The 21840-nt window shown below is 55.4% G+C and overlaps 2 protein-coding genes across 2 annotated transcripts; both read right to left on the bottom strand.

Moving 5' to 3' along the window:
- Positions 1–782: 782 nt before the first annotated feature.
- LOC128774554 (testis-specific Y-encoded protein 3-like) lies at positions 783–3330 on the bottom strand (the record flags this gene model as incomplete). Its single annotated transcript, XM_053893620.1, has 6 exons — positions 3148–3330; positions 2191–2349; positions 1421–1498; positions 1165–1276; positions 927–1072; positions 783–833 (listed from the first exon to the last, which is right to left on the bottom strand). Coding segments are annotated over exons 1-6 (729 nt in total), but the record flags the coding sequence as incomplete, so codon positions are not given.
- A 12646-nt stretch (positions 3331–15976) lies between these two features.
- On the bottom strand, positions 15977–18697 carry LOC128774522 (testis-specific Y-encoded protein 1-like). The gene is made up of 5 exons (XM_053893588.1): positions 18011–18697; positions 16706–16783; positions 16438–16549; positions 16154–16299; positions 15977–16048 (listed from the first exon to the last, which is right to left on the bottom strand). Exons 1-5 carry the CDS (start codon positions 18695–18697, stop codon positions 15977–15979), a joined length of 1095 nt encoding a protein of 364 aa, XP_053749563.1.
- Between the last annotated feature and the right edge of the window lie 3143 nt (positions 18698–21840).

Here is a 21840-nt window from a genome sequence, read left to right as displayed (position 1 = left end):
TGCTGTTTATCTCCCATTCTATATTTCTTCAAATGTATTGGACCCCCGCCCTGCGCCACGTGTCACCACCACCCTTGTCCTTATTTCATGGCCAGGAGAATCTTGTGGACCATCGGTGAGCATCGGAAGGGTTTCCACTGGGGTCGATGAAGTGCGACGCTCCTTCATACTCTTCTCAAGATCGTGCATATCCCTGGGATATATGGGTACACACAGACAGACAGACAGACACACACACACACACACACACACACACACACACACACACACACACACACGCACACACACACACACACACACACAGGACAGGTGAGAGTCTTATCTTGGCCCTGAGTAAGGTTGCTTGAATGTTTCCAAACGGAAAGTAGGATGGGAGGGTGTGATAAGCTGTGCCAAAGCTGACAAGGGGATCCAGAAGCCAGACAACATGTGGGATGGTGGTAGGAGGCCTGAGGGTGGGGTTCATGGTCCGGGAATGACAGTTGTCACCGTGCTATGTGATGAGCCAGCTTTGGTTGTCCCGCTTTGCTCATTCTTTTTGTCTAGCCCCCTTCCCACCTTCAGGCTCCCCAAAGGGGCAAAGCCTCTTTGACACGTTACTTCTTAAGACTCCCTGTCTCAGGCTGATGCCCTTTTGACCTGGGGTCACCTCCTGTGCCGCTGTGAGTCTCGGTGCCTCCATGCAGAAGAGAATTGTGCCCTGGACCCCATGACACACATTTCCGTGCCCACACCCTTGGCTGCTCACCTCTTTCCCTCTCAGTTCTCTCTCCTGGGGCCTCCTTCATCTTGAAATACGGCAGGGGGTTGGGCCAAAGATCCTCTATGATTATCTGGTAGGGGAGACAGGCCAGGCCTCAGGTAGCTATCCCACGCAGTGGGGGAACCCATGAAAATCACCTCCCTTCCTTGTTACAGGGCCCCACCTCAGCAATCCTGCTAGAGCCGGCAAAGCTGTGGTCAGAGAACCAGTTGAAGAAGTTGAGGCTGCTGTTGTCATGCCTGCGTCTGTAGGCCTCCTGTCTGTACCTTGGGTACCACTGGATGGGACTGGAATGAGACGCCCTATACCCTGCAGGAAGACGAGTATGTGAGAAGGCGCCAGAGAACTAATCACATTCAACCCTGCACCCACTGCCGCCCATGCAGTCAGTGGACACTTACCATCAAGGCCTAGGACATACTCCTTCGTAACGACTTCATTCTGGAAGTAGGAGTTCTTGCCAAAAAACAGCAGGATCTTCCGGCATTCCCTGGGAAACTTGTGTTCCTCCACCTGCCGTGGTACAGTGGGGCAGAAATGTGAAATCTTGTTCCAGGAGACCCGCCCTCCCCTGAGGAAGGAACACATCACTTCTCCCCACCACCTCCCCTCCCCACACAGCCAGCCACCCACACCACCTCCCACTCCCAGGCCGACCTTCAAATTGGTCATGTGGCGAAGCATGCTTTCATCGGGCTTACTAATCAGGGCTGACATCTGAGGGTGGTTCACAAACTGCCGCAGGTCAAAGAGCCTTCAGGTGCTGGGCGTGAGAGAGCTCGAACCAGAGAACCAGTGTGGACAGCATCCAGGCGTCCTCCCCCCGGGACTGGCGTCCTCCCCCAGGGTCTCAAGCCCTCCCCACAGGCTGCGTCCAGGCCCACGGGGTCTCAGGATCGCGCAGGGCTCTGCTAGACACGCACAGGAGGCTGTGCATGCCCAGACGCCCGCAACCACGCCTAGCTTTGTGTGCTCGTGAGGACACTGAGGACGCTTACTTCCACACAGCCAGACAGCACACATCCGGTCTCGCGCCGACCAGTGGGCATTCACATCGCCTTCCCCGCAGCAAGATGCTTAGCGGGACCCAGAAACGTGCCCCCACGCGGCTTTGTGTGGGAAGAAGCCCTCGGTCATTTCCCCGACCTGGCCTGGACCTCCACCGCCACTCCCCACTCTCCCAGCGCTGTTTCCGTGCCAGGTGCGACGTAAAGCACACATGCCTCCCCCACCCCGGCACTGCCCTCCTCCCACACTCATTGCAGAGCCAGGACCACCGGATGGGATCACGTTTGCACGTTCCCGGCCACTGGAGCGTGGCTTAGCTCCAGTCCCTGTCCTGGGTTCCTCTAAATGGCACCTCCCTTTCCTTCCTCTTGTGCAAGCCCAGCCCCCTGTGGACCCTCCACCAGCAGCAGGAAGGATACAGCCTTGGCCCAGAAACCACGGATGCCCTGGATAAGGGCACCTCTCTGCTGCAGATGTCGCTGCCGCCTCTGCCACATCCTGAGTTTGAGTCGAGCGTGCTCCCGGCTGGCTTGTTTATTCACCGGCTGTAGCTCTATCTGAAGGGCCTCCAGAGCCTCCAGAGCCTCCAGTGGGGAAGGGCAAGGACGGAGGCCTGACTCTACCTGCTCCTTCTTAGCCTGCTTCACCTGCAGCTCCTGGGCTTCTTCCACCCATCGGCCTTCCTGCTCACTCGGCTTCTGTTCCTCCTCCACCCGCTCCTCCTTGTCCTCCTTGCCCTCCACCTCCTCCTCGCCCTGCTGCTGCTCCTCCAGCGCTTCCTTCTCCTGCTCCTCTTCCTCCTCGGTTTGCAATTCTGCTCTCCCTTTAATGGCTCGCACGCCTTCCCTTCCTCCTCCTGCTCCTCCTCCTGGTCCCCTTCCCCTGCCACTGCCGCCGCCAATGCCTCCACCGCCACCGCCGCGGCCGGCGCCGTGGCCGCCGCCGCGCCCGCTTCTATACCCTGCTGCTCCTGCTCCTCCCCTTTCATTTCCGCCAACTCCTCCTCCTTCCGCTCTTCCTCCTTCTGCTTGGGCTTCTGCTGCTCCTCCTCCTTCTAATCTTTTACTCCTGCTGCCTCTCCCCCTCTTCCTCCTCCTCCTCCTCCTCCTTCTGCTCTTCTGGTCCTGCTGCTCCCCCTCGCCCTTCAGGTCCTCCTCCTCGTGAACTTGGACCTTCTCCTTCCCCGGCTCCTGCTCCTCGTCCTCCTCCCCCTTCTTCCTCTGCTCATGCCCCTCTTCCCCAGGCGCGTCCTCTTCCGCGGCCGCCACCTCAACCTCCTCCTCCGCCAGGCCCCACAGCGCCTCCACCGCCACTATGTCATGCACCAGCGGCACCGATATCTCGCTGGGGCCGCCCACCTGCCTCTCGGGTCGGGCCTGGCCTTCCTGCACAGGCTGTTCGCTTGTGGCCTGAGAGCCTTCGGCCTGCGGCACCTCCGGCCCTGCCGGAGACCCAGTGTCCCCACGGGCCCTCGTCTCTCGACCGCCCCGTTCCCGGTCGAAGGCGGCATGGGGGCTCCGGGCATCCCCAGTGTTTCGGAAACACGAGTCGCGCAACATGCGGCCCCGGCCCGAGACACCAACTGTGGCTCCTACCGACGACGAAGCGGGAGGTGAAAGCACGGCCCCCCTCCCCAGACCCAGTGAGTGGAGCCCTGAGGGCAATGGCTGGCAACTCGCTCCCCCTTCCTCCCAGAGCCCAAAGGTCGAGGGGGCATGCGCATGCGCATGGTGCTGTACCCAGGATGCCTCGGCGGTGGCTATCGCTATGCCGATGCTGCCTCGGAGGCCTTTGTGGTGAGAGGTGTGCGCCTGCGGCTTTGAGGCTGAGGGAGCTCCAAGCCACGCCCAGGCCGCTTCACTGCCTTCAGGACCAATCATAGGGACGGTGGCGTGCGTGGCTTCGGCGGTCCCGCCCCTAGGTCACCCGGAAACTGGGGCGCGTCTGTTGCATAGGCAGGAAGGCTCTGGGCCCCGTGCAGTGCAACTCCTCCGGGGGGCTTGCAGCCAGCCCTCTGTGCGCTCTGGGTGCCCTGTTTGGCTTCTGGCCATGCGAAAGCGACCTTTGCATTCCACGCTGCGCTGGGCACGCGGCTATCTACACACACGGGTAAAGGGGGACCTCCCCGCTTTGCCCATTTACACCGCCACCTTTGTTCATTGTGCCCCTAGTCCGACAAATCCACTCAGCGGATCACCTTGGCTGTCCGGGAGACGCATGTCAGCTGTGCGCCTGCTGTCTGTGCACCCCGGTTTTCCATCTGCTCAGCCTCCTTTGCATACTCTCTACGTCCATCCTTGCTCCCAGAAGACATGTATGTCATGACAGCAGTCTAGCAGTGCACCGGCTAGGGAAGGTCGGTGACCAGAGGTGTGTGACGTGGAGAGGACGCCACACTAGGGGAGGCTGCGTATCATGCGCGCCGCTCTTGCCGTTTGTCCCCGTTGCCTGGAAAGTGACACACTGGCAAGCACACACCCCCCTCTCATGATGGGCTGCCCATTGCTCCCGTGTGTGGCAGTGCACAGGAAAGACCCGTGACCGTGGGCCCTGGGATTCCTGGAGCTTGTGTCTGTCCCACAGACAGCGGTCCCCTTCCTCCCACAATGCTTGGCCATCTTCTCACAGGGACCCTCCCCAGGCCTTCGTTGGCCGTATGTCTGTTCATCCTGGTCCCATTTCCTTTACCACTCACTTAGGCGGCAGGCTGCCATGAGCGTGGGCGCTGGCTCAAAACACTGTCCCCCTGTGCCACAGGCAGCGTGATTTCAAGGGTCTCCGAGAGGTATCGGGGGGTTGGGGGATGCAGTGTTGGGACCCAAGTGAGGGACACGCCCCAGGGTCTACATGAAGCCACATGACCACTTTGGGGAAGCAATAAGCTGCAGACGGTGTGCAGTGAGGGCGATGATGTGGTCTCCCTCCCTGTCAGGGCAGTGGTGATGTGGACTCCCTGCCGGTCTATGTCAGACAGCATAAGCTACACACACACACACCACACAGAGCCACTGCAGGATTGGAGGCTCGAGATGCATTGCCTGGCCAGGCACCACACTCATGCATTGCCTTTTCCCTTTGGTGGAATGCAGTGTTCCCCTACCTCTTTATGGGACCAGGAGGCTGCCAGGCAGGCGGGGGATTCTAGGATTTCCAAATTCGTGTGCCGGGCCCTCTGGCCAACATGTTGCTTCCGTGACACAGAAGAGGTTCCTCCAGACTCGCTGGGCTATGTCAGGATACGAACGGGGTACAGAAATGCTCCAGGGTGGCTGTGATATATGAGGCAGCACACCACCGCTTCAGGTGACAGCAATGCATAGAAACGCAGGTGGATGGGGGGAGGCTGAACAGGTGGTAGGGGGCTGAGAGGGGGTGGCCAGTGTGACCGACAGAGAGGCAAACTCTTACCCAGAAAGGGAGAGGAACAGGTCCAGTGGTGAGCCCTCAAGCTGCCCTCAGCAGAGGACGTAGCGGGTGGGCAAGACAGGAAAGCAGGCCCAGACCCTGGTGCACCTGACCTATGCAACTCACTCCCTCCAGAGAAATGGGGCCTGTCAAACTCCCACGCATCGCCGGGAGACCCCGTGGCAGGAACGTGGGAACAAATCTGGGTCCCAGGTGCAGGGACTGTCTGGGACAAGCAGGCAATGCCTTTCAGTTTGAACAACACCTACCACAGTATTGGGGTCCCGGGGCCGGGCCCCAACTTCGCAAGGGACTCTAGACCAGCCAGGCCTGTCTCTGCAGGGTCATCCAGGAGGATGTTCACCGAGACACATACCCTGGCTGGGACCACAAGGCCTTGCGATGATCCCCAAGGCCGCTCCAGGAGCAGGGCCAGGCTTACTCATGCTCTCTGCTGCCTCCCTCCACTAACGCCCACTTCCTTGCAGGGAACTTTGGTCCTCCTCCACTGCGCCATGGGTGGCCCAACCCCAACTTGCCCCTGGCCAAGGCAACACAGGACGAGCGGACCCAGGCAAAGTCCGGGCTTTCCTCCCGTCATGAAAGGTGATCAGCTAGCTCCGTGTCGATCCCAGGCGCGAAGGGATTGCACTCGCTGCACTTTGGCACGGGAGCCCCCCCTTACTCACCAAGTCAGGAAAGCCCCCAGTCTCTTTCCTTCGCTTGCCAACGGCCTACACACACTCACTCAGGCACAAAGATGCACGGCCACGCGGCACGTGGACACAGACACGTGCACGCTGCCAGCACAAACGCTAGGTCTCAGGCAAAAGTACTCACAGGCGCCAGCCACAATACATTCACAGACACACTCTAGTGGACCTGTGCACTCACTCATGCCCTCTGCCACATCCCACTCACGAGGCTAGCTCCTCCTCACGACTCACACTTGCTTTCCCCCCTCACACAGCACGTGCATTTGTCCTGGGGCCCAACCTGGCTGAAAACTAGGGCAGATTCAGGACCTCCATTGGGTCACGGAAGCTTGCATTGAGATGCCAAGGAAAGAGAGCCACAACTGATACCAACCTTCCAGTACCAATGGCACCGGAACATGGCATGTGGAGAAACACCAGCTACGACTAGGTTCCCTGCCTCCTCGGCTCCTGCCCTTTCTTCAGACCCTCTCAACACTGGGCAGTCCCTTGGGTTTCAGTACCTCCCAGCTGGCTGCAACCTACAGGGCAAGGGCCAAGGGACTGACCTTTCTCAGTTCACATGTATACCCAGCTTGTGTGGGCTGCCTGGAGGCAGTCACGGCTTAGGAGGTCTGGATGTGCTCTGACCCCTGGTACTTGTGCGTTCCTTTGTGTGTTCCCCTGCAGCCCTGTGCCATCAGCAGCCTACTCCGTCCATATGGACACGCACAGCTCACGGAAACCCAGATGCACTGATACTGTGCAAGGACAGCACAGAGACAGAGAAAGAGAGATGGAGGTGCGGGAGGGAGGAAGCGTTCCCTCAAGAAAATGATCACAGGGACTCAGAGACAGACAGAGGCCAGAGGGACATGGAAGGAGGCCGAAGAAGGAGAGTAAGTCGCCACTAGAGACAGCCACAGAGGGGGAGTGTGTGTGTGTGTGCCCGTGCCCGTGCGTGTGCGTGTGAGTGCGTATGAATGAGTGAAATTGTCTGGGACTGAGACAGGGGTGTTGCCACGATTCCTGGACTCTCGAACGCCCTCTTCCAGCAGAATGGAGGCCCGGTATTGTCAGCAATCTCAGCGTTTTCCGGAACAGGACTCCCTTGCTTTGGGGCCCTAGCCCATCCTCAGGCTAGGGCCATAGAGCAGAAGGAGTGGGAACTTGAGGCATGAGGCTCCAGACTAGGCCCAGCAGGTGGAGTGTCAAGGCCCAAGGTTTTTAAATGCCTGCTGCCTCCTTCTGGAGCCCACCAGCATTTGGGAAGCACGCCCACGGCCCCGTGGCCCTTCGGACACTGAAGTGGCTGTGGCTGTGGCTGTGGCTGTGGCTGTGGCTGTGGCTGCGGTGGAGGTGGGGGAGAGGCAGAGGCAGAGGCAGTGAACTTTTTGACCATGGGTCCTTGGGGTGAAGGCGCTCCAGGCCAGACCCAGACAGTTGGCTGCTGTTCAGGAACAATCAGCTGGAGGGCAGTGGGCGTGGCTCCAGCATTTGAGCCCCTGCCTCCCCTCCCAGGTCTGGAGCAGGTTCTCTGCCTCCCCCTCCAGGGTGACCTCCCTGTTTGGTACATGCCCTTTTCCGCTTTGTCACCGACCACAACTTTCCTGTGGGATGTCTCATATCGGAGAACTGGTGCTACAGATCTCACCTCTTTGGGGAGGAGCCCGGATGGCAGACAGCATGGAAGCTTCTTAAGTGTCTCGCGTGCATGAGATACAGCCAGACCAACACTAAACCATCCTACCCACCCAGGAAACTGACTGGAGGATTAGCACAGCAATCTGCATATCCTGAACCACCGAATTCAGCAGGTACGTGGCATGCAGAAGTGAACTTGCAGAGCGAGGAGGCATGGGAAGGGAGGTGCTTTTGTGCGCGGAGAGGCGAAGGAGACTGGGCAGGTGGAAATTTTACTAACTTTCTTTAATACTCTTCTACATGATTCTTTCCTTTTGTGTCTATATTCACAGATTCTATTTTACTCCCATCTTCTCCTTTTAGTCTACTTCAGTGTATTGGTTTTTCAAATTCTCACAACATTTCCCTTTTTAATATTTTTTATTAGTATTTTCTAAATTTTTCTCCACTCCCACGTTTTTTTCTCTCCTGTGTCAAAACCACTTTCAACACCCAGGTGAAACATGCCTAGAATCTAGCATCATTCATTCCATTATTCACATGTGTGTTTTTAAGTTTTTACTTTTAACATTTTATAATTTGAATATTTCATTGAATTTTCTACCTCATGAGTTCCTTTTCTCCATTCAAAATGACAAAGGGAAGGAATTCACCCAGAAAGAAAGAGCCTGAAGAAACGAGAGCCAGGGATTCAACCAACACAGACACAAGCAAGATGTCTGAAGCAGCATTTAGAAGCACGATTATGAGAATACTAGCTGCAGTCCAATGTAGATTAGAGTCCCTTTGTGCAGAGAAAAAATGCAGTAAAAACTGGCCAGAATGAAATTAAAAATGATATAACTGAGCTGCAATGACGGATGGATGCAGCGGTGTCAAGGATGGATGAGACAGAACAGAGAATCAGCGATTCAGAGGACCAACTTATGGAGACTATGGAAGCAGCAAAATCGAGGGAGATTAAGGAAAAGAGCACAATTGAAGAATTGGAGAAATCAGTGACTCATGCAGAACGAAAAACAACATCAGAATCATAGGGGTCCCGAAGAGGAAGAGAGAGAAAAAGGGGTAGAAAGGTTATGTGAGCAAATCATAGTGGGAAATTTTGCTAACCTGGGGAAAGACACACCATCAAAATCCAGGAAGCACCGAGGACCCCATCAGATTCAACAAAAACTGACCCTCAGCAAGGCATATCATATTCAAACTCACAAAGTACTCAGGCAAAGAGAATCATCAAGGCAGCAAGGGAAACAAGTCCCTAAACTACAAGAGAAGACAGATCAGGTTTGCAGCAGACCTATCCAGAGAAACTTGGCAGGCCTGAAAGGAGTGGTAGGATACGTTCAAAGTGCTGAATTAGAAACATCCACAGTGAAGAATTCTTTATGCAGCAAGGCCATCATTCAAAATAGAAACAGAGGAAAAAGGTTCCCAGATACACAAAATTTAAAGGAGTTTGTGACCGCTAAATCACACCTGCATGCAATTTTAAGGGGGGACACTCAGAGGGAAATTGATATCTATCTATCTATCTATCTATCTATCTATCTATCTATCTATCTAACTATCTATCTATCTTTATAATTATATTTATATATACAAATAGATATAGAATTATATATATAGATGTATATAGACATATACATATCGATATAGATATAGATATATAGATACAGTTAATACAATACATATACATATACATACATACACATACACATACACATATACATACACATACACATATACATATAGATGGAGATGGAGACGTAGATACAGATATAAAGATATATAGATATGTTTTCCTCCAACTCTTCAAACAAGATAATGGCCATAAAATCGTGTCTTTCAGTACTACTTTAAACGTCAGTGGACTGAATGCTCCAATCAAAAAACATAGGGGAACAGAATGGATGAGAAAACAAGTTCCATCGATATGCTGTTTACCAGAGACCCACTTTAGATGTGAAAACAACTTCAGAGTGAAAAGAAGGGGATGGAGAATCATCTGTCATGCTACCCGTCAACAAAACAAAGCCAAAGTAGCCATACTTCTATCAGACAATCTAGACTTTAATTTAAGACTGTGTCAAGTGGTACACAAGGGCATGATGTCATAATTCAGGGGTCTATCCACCAAGAAGACCTAGCAAATGGATACATTTATGTGGCGTATTTGAGAGCAACCAAATATACAAACCAATTAAACGCAAACATAAGGAACCTCATTCTTAGTAATGCCATCATAGGAGGAGACTTCTATGCACTCACTCACTGCAATAGACAGATCATGTAAACGAAAAATCAACAAGCAAACGGGGGCTTTGAATGACACACTGGACAAGATGGGCTTCACAGATATGTTCAGAACATTTCATAATAAAGCAGCAGAATATACATTCTTCTCCGGTGCTCACGGAATATTCTCCTCTATAGATCATATGCTGGGGAAAACAGTCATCCCTAAGGAAGTTCAAAGAGATCGAGGTCACACCGTGCATATTTTCAGACCACAACACTAAGAGACTCGAAATCAACTACAAGAAACAATTTGGAAAGGTAACAAATACTGGGAGACTGAAGAACATCCTACTAAAGATTGAACGGGCTAAGCAAGGGTTGAAAGAGAATATAAAAAGTATACGGAAGTCAATGAAAATGTATATGGAAGTCAGTGATAACACCACAACCCAAAACCTCTGGGACGCACCAGGGTCGGTTATAAGAGGACCTATCTAGCAAGTCAGGTCTTGCTAAAGAAGAAAGAAAGATCTCAGAGACACAACCTCACCTTACGCCTTAAGAGGCTGTAAAAAGAACACCATACGAAACCCAAAACATTCAGGAGACAGAAAATAACAATGATTAACGGAAATTAATGCTATTGAAACCAAAAATCAAACAAAACAAAAACAAAAACAACCTCAAACAAACAAACAAAGAAACAAACCAAAATAGGAGAACAGATCAATGAGCCCAGAAGCTGCTTCTTTGAAGGAATTACCAAAATTGATAAGCCAGTCATCAGTTTGATGAAAAGGAAAAAGGAAAGGGCCCAAATAAAGAAACGCAAGAATGAAAGAGGAGACATCACAACCAACACAGCAGAAAGGCAAACAATAAGAAGAGAATATTAGGAGCCATTATTTGCCAATACAATGGGCAATCTGGAAGAAATGGACAAATTCCTAGAAATGTATACACTACCAAAGCTGAAAGAGGAAGAAAAGGAAAATTTGAACAGACCCATCGCCAGTAAAGAAATCAAATTAGTAATCAAAAACCTGCCGGAGGAAGAAGACTGCAGGGCCAGATGGCTTTCCAGGGGAGTGCCAGCAAACATTTAAGGAAGAGTTAACACTTATTCTCTTGAAGCTGTTCTCACAATAGAAATGGAAGGAAAACTTCCAAACTCTTTCTATGAAGCCAGCGTTACCTTGATTCCAAAACCGGAAAGAGACCCCACTGAAAAGGAGAACTATAGGCCAATTTCCCTGATGCACATGGATGCAAAACTCCTCAACAAGGTATTAGACACTCGGATCCAACAATACATGAAAATGTTATTCACCACGACCCAGTGGGATTTGTACCTGGGACGCAGGGCTGGTTCAACATCTGCAAAACAATTAACGTGATTCCTCACATCAATAAAAGAAAGGACGAGAACCACAGGATCCTCTCAATCGATGCAGACAGAGTGATGGACAAAATACAGCATCCTTTCCTGGTAAAACCCCTCAAGAAAGTAGGGATAGAAGGAGCACACATCGAGATCATAAAGCCATGTATGAACGACCCAACGTGAATATCATCTCAAGGAGCAAAAGCTCTCAGCTCAAGTCACGAACGAGACAGGAATGTCCACCGCCTCCACTGTTATTCAACACAGTATTGGAAGTCTTAGCCTCGGGCCTCTTCATCCTTCTGCTCCCCCTCTGCAGCTACTGCTCTTCCAGCCCTGGCTCTACCTTTCCTCCTCCTCCTCTTCTTCCCTCTGCTCACGTCCTCCTCAATTTCCTCCCCAGCTACTACTGCTCTTCGACTCGTGCTCCTCCTCTTGCTCGTCCTGGACTTCCTCCTCCTCCACTTCTTCCCTCGCCTGCACCCGATCATTCACTCGTCTTCCTCCTCCTGTAACTCCTCCCAGTCCTCTTCCTCCATCTGATCCTCCTCGTCCTTCACCTCTTCCTCCTCCTCCAACTCTTCCTCCTAGGACTCTTCCTCCTTCTCCAGGTCCTCTCCTGCTACTGCCCTTCCTGCCCTACCTCTGACCTTTCACCTCTTCTTCCCTCTGCTCTCGTCCTAGTCGACTCCGTCCTCCAGCTGCTCCTGCTCCTCTGGCCCGTAATCCTCCTCTTCCTGGTGCTGGACATCATCCTCTTCCATTTGTCCTTCTCCTGCACCCAGTCATTCACTGCTCCTTCTCCTCCTCCTCTTCTTCTAACCCCACCCAATCCTCTTCCTCCAACTCCTCCTGCTCCTCCTCTCCCTCCACCTCTTCCTCCTCGGGCTCTTCCTCCTTCTGCTCCTACACTTCTACTCATGCTCTGGAACCCTGGCTCTATCTTTTCTCCCCACCCTCTTCCCTCTGCTCTCGTCCTCCTCAACATCCTCCCCCAGCTGCTCCTGCTCCTTTGGCTCGTGCTCCTCCTCATCCTGGACATCCTCCTCCTCCACTTGTTCCCTCTCCTGCACCCAATCATTCACCCTTCTCTTCCAGCTCTAACTCCTCCCAATCCTCTTCCTCCAACTCCTCCTCATCCTCCTACTCCTCCTCGTCCTCTTCCTCCTCCAATGCTTCCTCTGGACATCCTTCTATTCTCCAGGCACATCTTTGTCCCTTAAGACTACCACAATCTCCTCTAAGGACGGGAGCAATAGATCTCGCACTGCCCCCAAGTCATCCGCAATGAGCACCGGACCCTGCGGATGGGCTCTCACAGGCCTTTGTGTCCCTGCAAAAGGAGCCTGGCAACCTCCCAGGCCTCCCGGGGAGACTCGGTAGTGGGAACCTGGGAGCAGCGACGGGATCCCCGGTGCAGCGACACCCAAGGGATGGTCATATCGTGCTCTGTCTTTTCAACAACACCTACAGCAGTATCGGACCTAGAGGCCGGGACCCAACGGGCCTCCCACGCGACCCCTGACCAGCCAGCCTTGTGTCGGCAGCGCCATCCAGGAGGAAGCTCACCGACACGTATGCCAGGCCTGGGACCCCAAGGCGCTTCGATCACCCCCTAGGCGGATAAGGTCAGGCCTAGGTTACTGCATGGGACCTGATGCATCCGTACAGTCGTCCCCAGTTCCTTGTAGGACAGGTCGGACATCCTCCACTGGGCCATGGGGTCTCCATGCTGTCAGCTGGCAGCAGCCAACACATGACCAGCGGTACTGGGACACCGTCAAGCCTTTCCTCTCATGCTGGACGGTGGCCGTGTGTTTACCGAAAGCCCTGTATGGGGGCCACGGGCTGCGGGGAAGGCAGGTAGGTGGGTGGCCAGGCACAGACGAGACCACCCGCTGTGATCCCGCAGGGTCACTGGGACTTCACTTCCATCTGGCCCACACGCAAATTCTAGGGATGGGGCTTTGGGGGCAGTGCGGAAGCCTTGCAGCTTCAGCGTCAAGGAGCTGGGCACACACACCTGTGGGCACAGCCGGCAGCAGACTGGGACCAGTGTTCCTCCCTAGGCCCCTTTGACCGTCCACCACCTGAGAAGAATACTGGAGGGGCTGTACGGCTTTAGCCTCCCCAAAGCGCACACACAGTGGGCCATGTGCTGCCCACTGTGGTTTGGGGCAGGGCGGGGGGAGCCCGGTCAGAATCCTGACCACAATGTCCACAGCATCCTCTGTCGACATGCAACCGCTGAGACACTGAGAAAGGAACCCAGTTCCCCATTTACATGAGGCCAGGAGTCGACAAAGCCTGAGGCTAATCAGGGTCACCCGCACAGGGACTGAGAGGCGCATTCTGGCACCACTTACATGCAAGGGGAACACAGTTCTGGGACACACCTTGACATGTCCCCAGCCCAGCTGCAGCGACAGTGGTGATCTTGTGCTGCGGGGAGAGGTGTTGCTGGCAAGGAACTGTCCCCTCAGAGAGCAGCTGGCAGGCTGCTCACCTGCCCATCCACACATGGATCACGCACACCACCCTGCTATGGCACCCCTGGGGGACTCAAGTCACCTGAGGTCTAGGGTCCCAGCTCCTCCCTTTCCCTGGGCCTGGTGCACAGGAAGCAGAGAGGAGAGCCCCAAGGAAGAGCTGACTGGCGACAAAACATGGCTCGTCTGCCAAGAGCAGAGATTTTTGCTAGACGGCTCCCTCCAGGGAAATACCTACGCCCTCTGCACACCACGTAGCCTGACAGGTTGGGTTCCCTAGCTACCCTGTGCACAAAGCCTGGGCACACCATGTAGCCCCTACGTATTTGCTACTGTCGGCCCACCAGAGCCACTCACACACACACACACACACACACACACACACACACACACTCACTCCCACCTAGACACACACTAACACACACACAAGCACACTTACTCACAAGTGGTCCACTGGCCACTGGACACAGGCTGTCCTCCCCTCGGCCCCCCTCTTGACCTTGCACCAATCTCCCTTTTGCATCCTGACTTGAGCCCCCTGGCACAGCAACGATTGCACCCATCCCAGCGATTACCATCAGGACTCAGGAGGGAAGGGACTGCACTCTTGTATTCTGGCACCTGACCGTCCCACATAAGCACCTCATTCACACAGACCGCTGTGTCTCTCCTTGTCTCTCCAGTGGCCTAACCACCCACTCCTGCACACACAGAGACACACGGCTACGCAATCGCACGAACATATGCACGCTCACACTGCCGGCACCACCACGGATCTCAGGCCCAGTTTGCCACAGACGCCCACACACACTCGCACGAACTCACGCTGGATCTCTGCCCTCGTGCGTACTCTCTCCATGAATTCCCACTCATAAGCCTCGCTGCTGCCCACAACCCACACCTGCCCCTCCCCCTCACACATCTCCCATCCTGAGCCACTGTCTGAGGACAGGGCTCGGGGTCAAAGGAGCCCCGGGTGTGGGAGGCAGCAGCAAGGTATACTGCCATCGACTATGAGAAGGCTGCCTGCTCCTGAGTTGTCCGGGGACATGTGGTCTTAGCTCTGATCCTGACTGGAGGCTTTGCTGACTGGATTCTATCTCACCAAGGACACAACACCCCTCTGGGAGCAAGGGTCCTGGATGAAAACCCCCCGAGTCCTGGCCACACTGTACCACGACCCAATGGACCAATTTGGTCCCACTGTGCAATCCCCTTCCCTGCCTTTCGGCTCTGGCCTATACAATAAATCTCCAAATAACAGGTCTGTCTCTTCCTCCTCCTCCTTCCAGGCTCTTCCTGCCCAAGAAGGCAGGCCTCTGTGCACATGGCAACACCGGCCCCACCCCAGTACTGCACCTCTCCTGCACACACAGAATCACCCGGGCAGCGGCTAGGACAGTCACACTCAGGTCCCGTTCTCGTCGAGCCTCCTTGCGTCCCCCATAAACACACACAAACACATACACAAAAACAGAAGGGTTTTTAGCTTCCTGTATGTGTCCACATAAACATCGTGGAACCTCTTCAAGGCTGCCACACGTTATCTCTTCCTCAATTCTCTCCGGGGCACGTAGAAGACAGGAGACTCATCCACCCATCTCTTCCAGCACTGGTGGCGTCCTCCATTGTTTCTGCATGGGCAAAGATAGAAGCTCTGCGCCATTCACGCCCACACAGATGCAGAGCCCCTGACACATGTGGGCACACGCAGACACATTTGCGTACACGCGCACACACGCACCCCCACGCAACAGACACCAAGAATGATACGGGATATTTGCAGATACATCCCAGATGGTGTCACTCTTGTGCCTCGCCCTTTTGCGATCCCCCTTGCTTTCTCACCCAGGGATTCATTTCCAGCCCCCAATGGCCTTGGACCAGTTCTAAGAATGGCTGTCGGGTTGCGGGAGGACATGGCGTGGTGGGGCACATGGAAGGAAGTGCGAGATTCTCACCACAGTGGCGCCTGGGGACACGGCAGCTCCTGACCCAAAGACTGGCAGGCAAATCCAGACTGAAGGAGCAGGGGGAAGCCCGGGACAGGGCGGACATCCACGGGGAGCATTTGTGGTGAAGCACTGCTCCTCCCCAGTTGCTCTCCAAAGCCCCAGCCCACAGCACAACTGCATTTGGTTTGCAGGCTTCGACCCTCTGTGTGTTTGCAGCTGAGTCTCTGCAGGTCCCCTGTCATCCTCCCACCCTCTCCCCATGCTACCTGTGTCCCTGTGTCGGCGGACCTTCCATTTCCAAGCCAATGTGTGGCCCACGTTCCCTTGCCCATACAACACGCAGGTCAACACACCGCATACTGGGGTCCTCACCGACACGTGAGCACGTCAGATCACTGTCTTCTGGTCCCTTCCTCCCTCAGGTAGTACTGCAGGGGATTGGGCCACAGGTCCTCGATGATGATCTGGAAGAGGACACAGGCCGGCGCCACATTGGGCATAGCCCACTCTCCTCTCTGGCCGGGGGCCACCCACATCCCCACTGCTGACGAAGGCCTCAGGGGCCCCACCTCGGCAATCCTGTTGGCCCCTGGGCAGCTGTGCTCACACAGCCAGTTGAACAAGTTAAGGCTGGTGGGGTCATGCCTGCGACTGGGAGCTCCACGTTCATAATCCCAGAACCACTGGACTGGAGTGGAACGCGATGTCCTGTAGCCTGCAGGAAGAGAGGATTTGAGGAGCAAGCTGATGGCCTCCTCCCCACCCACCTGCCCCTCCCCCTCCCCCTCCCTCCTGCCCCTGATTCATGCTCCTCATCCCCCTGCCCCGCACCATCATGGGACCCACACCCTACCAGCAAAGCTCAGCTGATACTCCTTAATGATCTCTGGGTTCCGGAAGTACGGGTTGGCCCCAAAGAAAAACATCACTCTGCAGCGGTACTTGGGATGGCCCACTTCTTCCACCTGCCGTGAGCAATGGGACAGGAGGGGGCAAGTGTCCTCCCTCGGGGTCCTGAGCTACTTGCCTGGCTGTGAGGGTGAGCACCTTTGCCTCACCTTCTCCTGCCCAAATCCCACACCCGACGGGACGGCCCCCAGCCACAGCCTCCCCGGTCTCACCTCCAAGTCGACCACGTAGCTGAGCACGTCTTTGTCCTGGGCACCGATCATGGCCGACAACTGGGGGTGATTCAGAATCTGTGCTGTGTCAAGGAGCTGTGCCTTCAGATGCTGTGGAAACAGACACAGCCCCCCTCCAACCCTCCCAGGCTAAGAGCAAGGGACTAGATCACGGCATGTGCAGAAAGACCAGGAAACACTAGTCCCCACACTCCTCAGCCTCTGCAGATGCATCAGACCCCATCGACACTGGGCAGTCCGTTGGCTTCCTGTACCTGCCACGCTGTCTGCACACAGCAGGGAGAGACTCCACTGCCTGCACGCCTCACAGTTCCTTCCTATATCTGACCTGTGTGGGCTGCCAGCAGCCCATCATAGCTTGTGATGTCGGCATGTGCTCTGACCCCTCCTCACGGCTGGGTTTCTTGGCATATTCCCGTGAAGACCTATGTTGTCACCAGCCTCCTGAGTCCAGATGGAATAACATGGCTTACAGGAACCCGACTGCACACTTACGCTGCAAGCAGAGGGTGTGGGAGGGAGAAAGAGATCGAGAAGCACGGACGAGGAGGGCCGAGGAGGGAAAAGGATTAGACACAGTGACACAGCCAGTCCGGAGAGAAAGACATGGGTGGGACCGAGCCGGAGCCTGAGGACAGAGAGGGAAGCAGGGGTGGAGATACCAGGAGAGAATCCTCTGTGTGTGTGTGTGTGTGTGTGTGTGTGTGTGTGTGTGTGTGTGTGTCATGTGTCAGGGTCTGGGGAGGCAGCTTGTACCCCATTCGGAGTGGGTCTCAGTCGTCCTACTGTCTGGCAAAGGGGCGTGGCGTGGTTCCACTAAAGGTCATGAGTGTGTGTCTGAAATGCTCTCTTTTGAAGGAACTGCTAGGAAACGTGCACAGCCTGTGAATGTGAAGGTGGGTGTGCGGCCTGCGTAACTCTCCCATTTTGCAGCGAAATGTTTCCTTGCCTTATCTGCTCTGAGTGAAGGCTGCTTTGTGCTACCCTAGCTCTGGTAGCATGGGGACACATGGCTCGTGTCTGCAAGTAATATTTGAGACCAGCCTGCAGGCCAACGTTGGCGGAGACCTAGAGGAAACAGACCCAGTCACCAAGTCCCCCCATCCCCAACAACCGCCCCTGTCCAAGGCCTTACACTGGATCCCAGACCACACCAACCCAGGGCCAGGGACCATTCCCCAGCTCTCCTCTCTGGGGGCCATCGCCCTGAGGCACCCTGCTCTCAGTGCCCAGCCCTCCTGCACAACAGCCCCCGCCATCACCCACCAGCACAAGGAAGGATACCGCCTGGGCCCAGAAGCCAGGGATGTGCTTGATGATGGCCCTTCTGTGATCCAGGTAAGAAATCTGCCTCCGAAGAATCCTGCGCTTCAGCCGCCATAAGGCCCTGGAATCCTGGGCATTCCCAGCGCTGATCTCCAGCTGAAGACGCTCCAGTGCTGCCAGCGGGTCCTGGGCTGAGGCAGGACGCAGCGCTGGCTCTTGCTGCTGCAGCGGCTGTGAGAGCTGGGGCCCCTCCTCCGCCTCTGCATCTGCCTCGCGCTTCTCCTCTTGCTCCTGAAACTCCTCCTGCTGCTGTCTCTCAACTTCCACCTCCTCCTCCTCCTCGTGCATGTCCTCTGCTTCTGGCTTGGCTTCCTCAGAATTCTCCTCTCCAGCCACCTCATCCTTGGTCGCCTCGCCGTCCTCTTCCTCCTCCCCGATCACCACCTCAGCCGCCACCATTCCGTCATCCAATATCAGCACCAATTCCTCCGCTGGGCTTGCCACCTGTATCTCACACCCGGCCTGGGTTTCCTGCACAGGATGGGCGCTTGCCGCCCCTGAACCTGGGGACTGCGGCCAGCCCACGCCCTCCAGCGCCCCTGCATTCCCGCGGGGCCGGGACTCTCCACCTTTCGCATCCGGGACGATCAGGGCCCAGGGTCGGCGGGAATCTCCGCTTTGTCCGGACCGCGACACGCTGGCCATGACGCTCGGCCCCGGCCCCAGTGTAGCTAGGGCAGCCTCAGGACAAGGACAGGAAACGGCAGCAGGTGGGGGGAGCCTTGGCCGCAAGACCATTAGCTCCCTGAAGCCTCCCGCCGCAGCCCGCCAAAGTTGAGCGCAGGCGCACAGGCTCTGGGATTTGAGGACTCCGCATTGGCTGTGGCTGCTGTGGAGGAGGGGCCGAGACAGAGGCAGTGAAGAGTGTGCGCATGCGGCCTGGGGGCGAAGTGGTTCCAGGGCAGGTCAGGCCAGCTGGCCAGGTTCGGGGAGCAATCAGTTGCAAGACAGCAAGACAGGGTGCTGGCCGCCAGCAAGCGCGCGCCAATGGCCGGTCCAGGCTCTGGAGCGAGTGCCAAGGTGCCAGCGTGGCCCCCGTTTGCCGCATGTCCTCTTCAGCGCTGTCACCTTCCAGCCTTCACTTGCGAGGTCCCCGGTATCGCGCAGTCTGTGGTCGCTTGTACACCCTTTCCCCAGAGGCCTCACTACGGGCACCAGAGCATTCAGCACAGGATCGTCCACGCCGTGAGCCACTCCCTGCTCCGTGCCTTGCCCCTTCTTCATGAAGCTGGGGCAAAGCCTGGAGAAGTCCTTAGTGTCACGCCTACCGGGGCCACATGGCCGTCCCCACGGTATCTCCTCGTTGGCCGTCAGGCTGAGGGCGGCGGTAAGGTGGGTGCCCACCCAGAACCAGTGACACCCACCCTAGACCCACCCCACCGCCATGTCCTTGCAAGAACACAGCTCAGTAGACCTCACTGCACTGCAATGCAGAGCAAAGAACAACCCCCAGAGCACCATCTGCCACTGGTGCCCTACTGATCTCCGTACAGAGCGCCAGGGAGATGGGGTAGTAGGATTTAGCAGCTTGCTCCGGTCCTGAAATCTAACCTTCCACTAAAAGGAGGACGACTCCAACCACGCAGGGCACGTAGGGGCCCTTCACCGAGAATTGCAGACTTGTCTGTGTCTGTCTCTGAGAAAGCCCCGTGCCTGCTTTCACTAGTACACACGAAAGCAGACGAGTTCCCTTCCCATTTCCCAGGCACCAACAAGAATTCTGAAGAAGCATGCACCCAGACACAGAAGGTCCACTGAGAGAGACAGTGAAAAAGAGACACACAGAGAGACAGAGCTATAGAGGGAGAGAGAGAGACACGTGCTAGCAGAGCAGATGAAGGAAGGACGAGTGGAGGGGAAGACCAGCCTGGAGAGGGAGAGTCCGGGGAGATTGGCGGGAGAGACAGGGAGGAGGAGCAAGACAAGAAGAGACAGAGGGGCACCTATTACAAGGAAGACAGGCGGAGACAGGGGGAGGCATTAGTGATGGAGAGGAGGGAGACGAAGACAAAGAGAGCTGGAAGGAAAGTGGGAGGGAGGGACAGGAAGAAGACAAGGGAGGGGGAGGCAAGGAGAGGGTAGGAGGAAGGAGAGCAGGGGCAGCCGAGGCGGAGACAGGTGGGCTGACTCTGAAGACAGGGCAACTGCAGTGTGCACTCTCTTTCACCTGGTGAAATTCACCTGTGCAATTTGCACAGAGACGAATGCTCTACAGTGGTCAGCCCTCAGCACAAAAGGCACCGCTCCCACCTGGACCTTAAGGGCAGTCTGAAACGATCGCTGAACTAGAAGGAAGCTGCAGTGAGGTCATTCGGGGTGAGGAAGAGGGCACCGCAGGGAAGAAAACAAGGACCCGTTCCCCACAGGGCTGCTGGAAGTCCTGTACTTACCAGCAGGAGACAGCAAACGGGACTGCCGGAAAGACACAGCAGAGATTTAGGCACAGCACATGCGGGAAGAAATCACGTCCCAAAGCTCGGCAAATTCAAGCAAAAGCAGAGGCTGCACATCCATGAATGTCAATGCTTTCCGAGTGGAACCAACGAAGTTCTCACAGATGCCCAGGAAATGTGCTCAACTCTGAGGCCCCCTCGCCTCTGGCAAGCTTCTCATCCAAAGCGACTCATTACAGAGAAAGTGTGGACCGTGAGCAAAAGAGCCAAGGTCTCCTTCGGATCCCCGGACGCAGACAGGTGATCCGCCCAGTAATTTCAAGCCAACGTATGGTGATAAAGGTTACCTTCCACCACAGTGATGGAGGAAACTCGCACCCGAGGGGAGGACAATGAGTGAGAACCGCATCCCAGGCTGTAAGCTAAGGACAGACCATCAAGCTGTATTGGAAGGTCACGAGACCGTGACTCAAATGTCTGTACAGACACAGAGCGTCTGCAGAAGCACGAGGGCTGGATAGTTGTAAGCAGGTAGCAGGATTTCTAAGTCTGGGCTGCCTGTATGATACGAAAGGCTAACACGTGCAAGCAGAGCTATGCCCATGTGATGCGGATCAGCCTCCTGAGGCGGTACTTTGTACCCTGTGGAGGACCTGGGAGACGCATGCAGGCAGGCTCCTTGTGCACCTCTGCCACCAGGCACACGTGTGGGAAACGTAGGGCCAAAGGGTTTGCCGCCGGGCTTAGTGTGGCTCACCCTTCTGCGGGTGCATTGAGCATCAGTGCAGAAAGCACTGGGCTCACTGAAAGAAGCCAGCCCCTGACAGAAGCACAGTGGTGGTGAGCCCTGCCTGATGGATTCCTGAGGAGACTAAAGGAGTTAAAGGCATGCAGTCCACCAGAGAGTAGAGTGGTGCTAATCAGGGGAGGGTGCGATGAGGAGGTGTCGGGGCTCGGGTGTGAAGATGCAGTCATGCCATGTGCATGAGTTCTGGAGATTTAACTTGCACAGGGCAGCCGTAAGCAATGCTTCACCGCCTCGTCAGATTTCTCAGAGGCAAGTGCTCTCACCACACACAAAGAGGGGTCGCTGAGAAATGTCCCGGTGAAGGTGGCTGGACGGAGCGCTTGCACGTGAAGGATACGGGCACATCCGTCACTGCCCGTTGTGTCCCTCAGGCACGCACTAGTCCTGGTGGACTAAGCTGAGCTCAGAACCCAGCAGTCAAAGGTGTCAGCCTCGTTCCTGCAAACATGGATCAGACTCCCAGGTAGGACGTAATGGACAAATTAGGGACCAGAACACACAGGAGGCACACGGAAACGAGACACACACTGGCAGGGGGAAGTCTCTCCCAGCCAGGAACATGCCACGTGGCAAAAGAGTAAGTGGGA

The sequence above is a fragment of the Panthera pardus genome, unplaced genomic scaffold (assembly GCF_024362965.1).
Source record: "Panthera pardus isolate Hobbes unplaced genomic scaffold, ASM2436296v1 HiC_scaffold_333, whole genome shotgun sequence".
NCBI classification, from domain to species: domain Eukaryota; kingdom Metazoa; phylum Chordata; class Mammalia; order Carnivora; family Felidae; genus Panthera; species Panthera pardus.
Note: the sequence above shows the minus strand (reverse complement) of the source record. Positions and strands in the feature narration are given on the sequence as shown.

Coding starts and splice junctions, on each gene's coding strand:
- LOC128774522 (XM_053893588.1), bottom strand. CDS start 18,697: ATGGCCAGCGTGTCGCGGTCCGGACAAAGCGGAGATTCCCGCCGACCC. Junction 16,550..16,705: donor GCTACGTGGTCGACTTGGAG/GTGAGACCGGGG, acceptor TGCTCACGGCAG/GTGGAAGAAGTGGGCCATCC. Junction 16,300..16,437: donor GTATCAGCTGAGCTTTGCTG/GTAGGGTGTGGG, acceptor CTCTTCCTGCAG/GCTACAGGACATCGCGTTCC.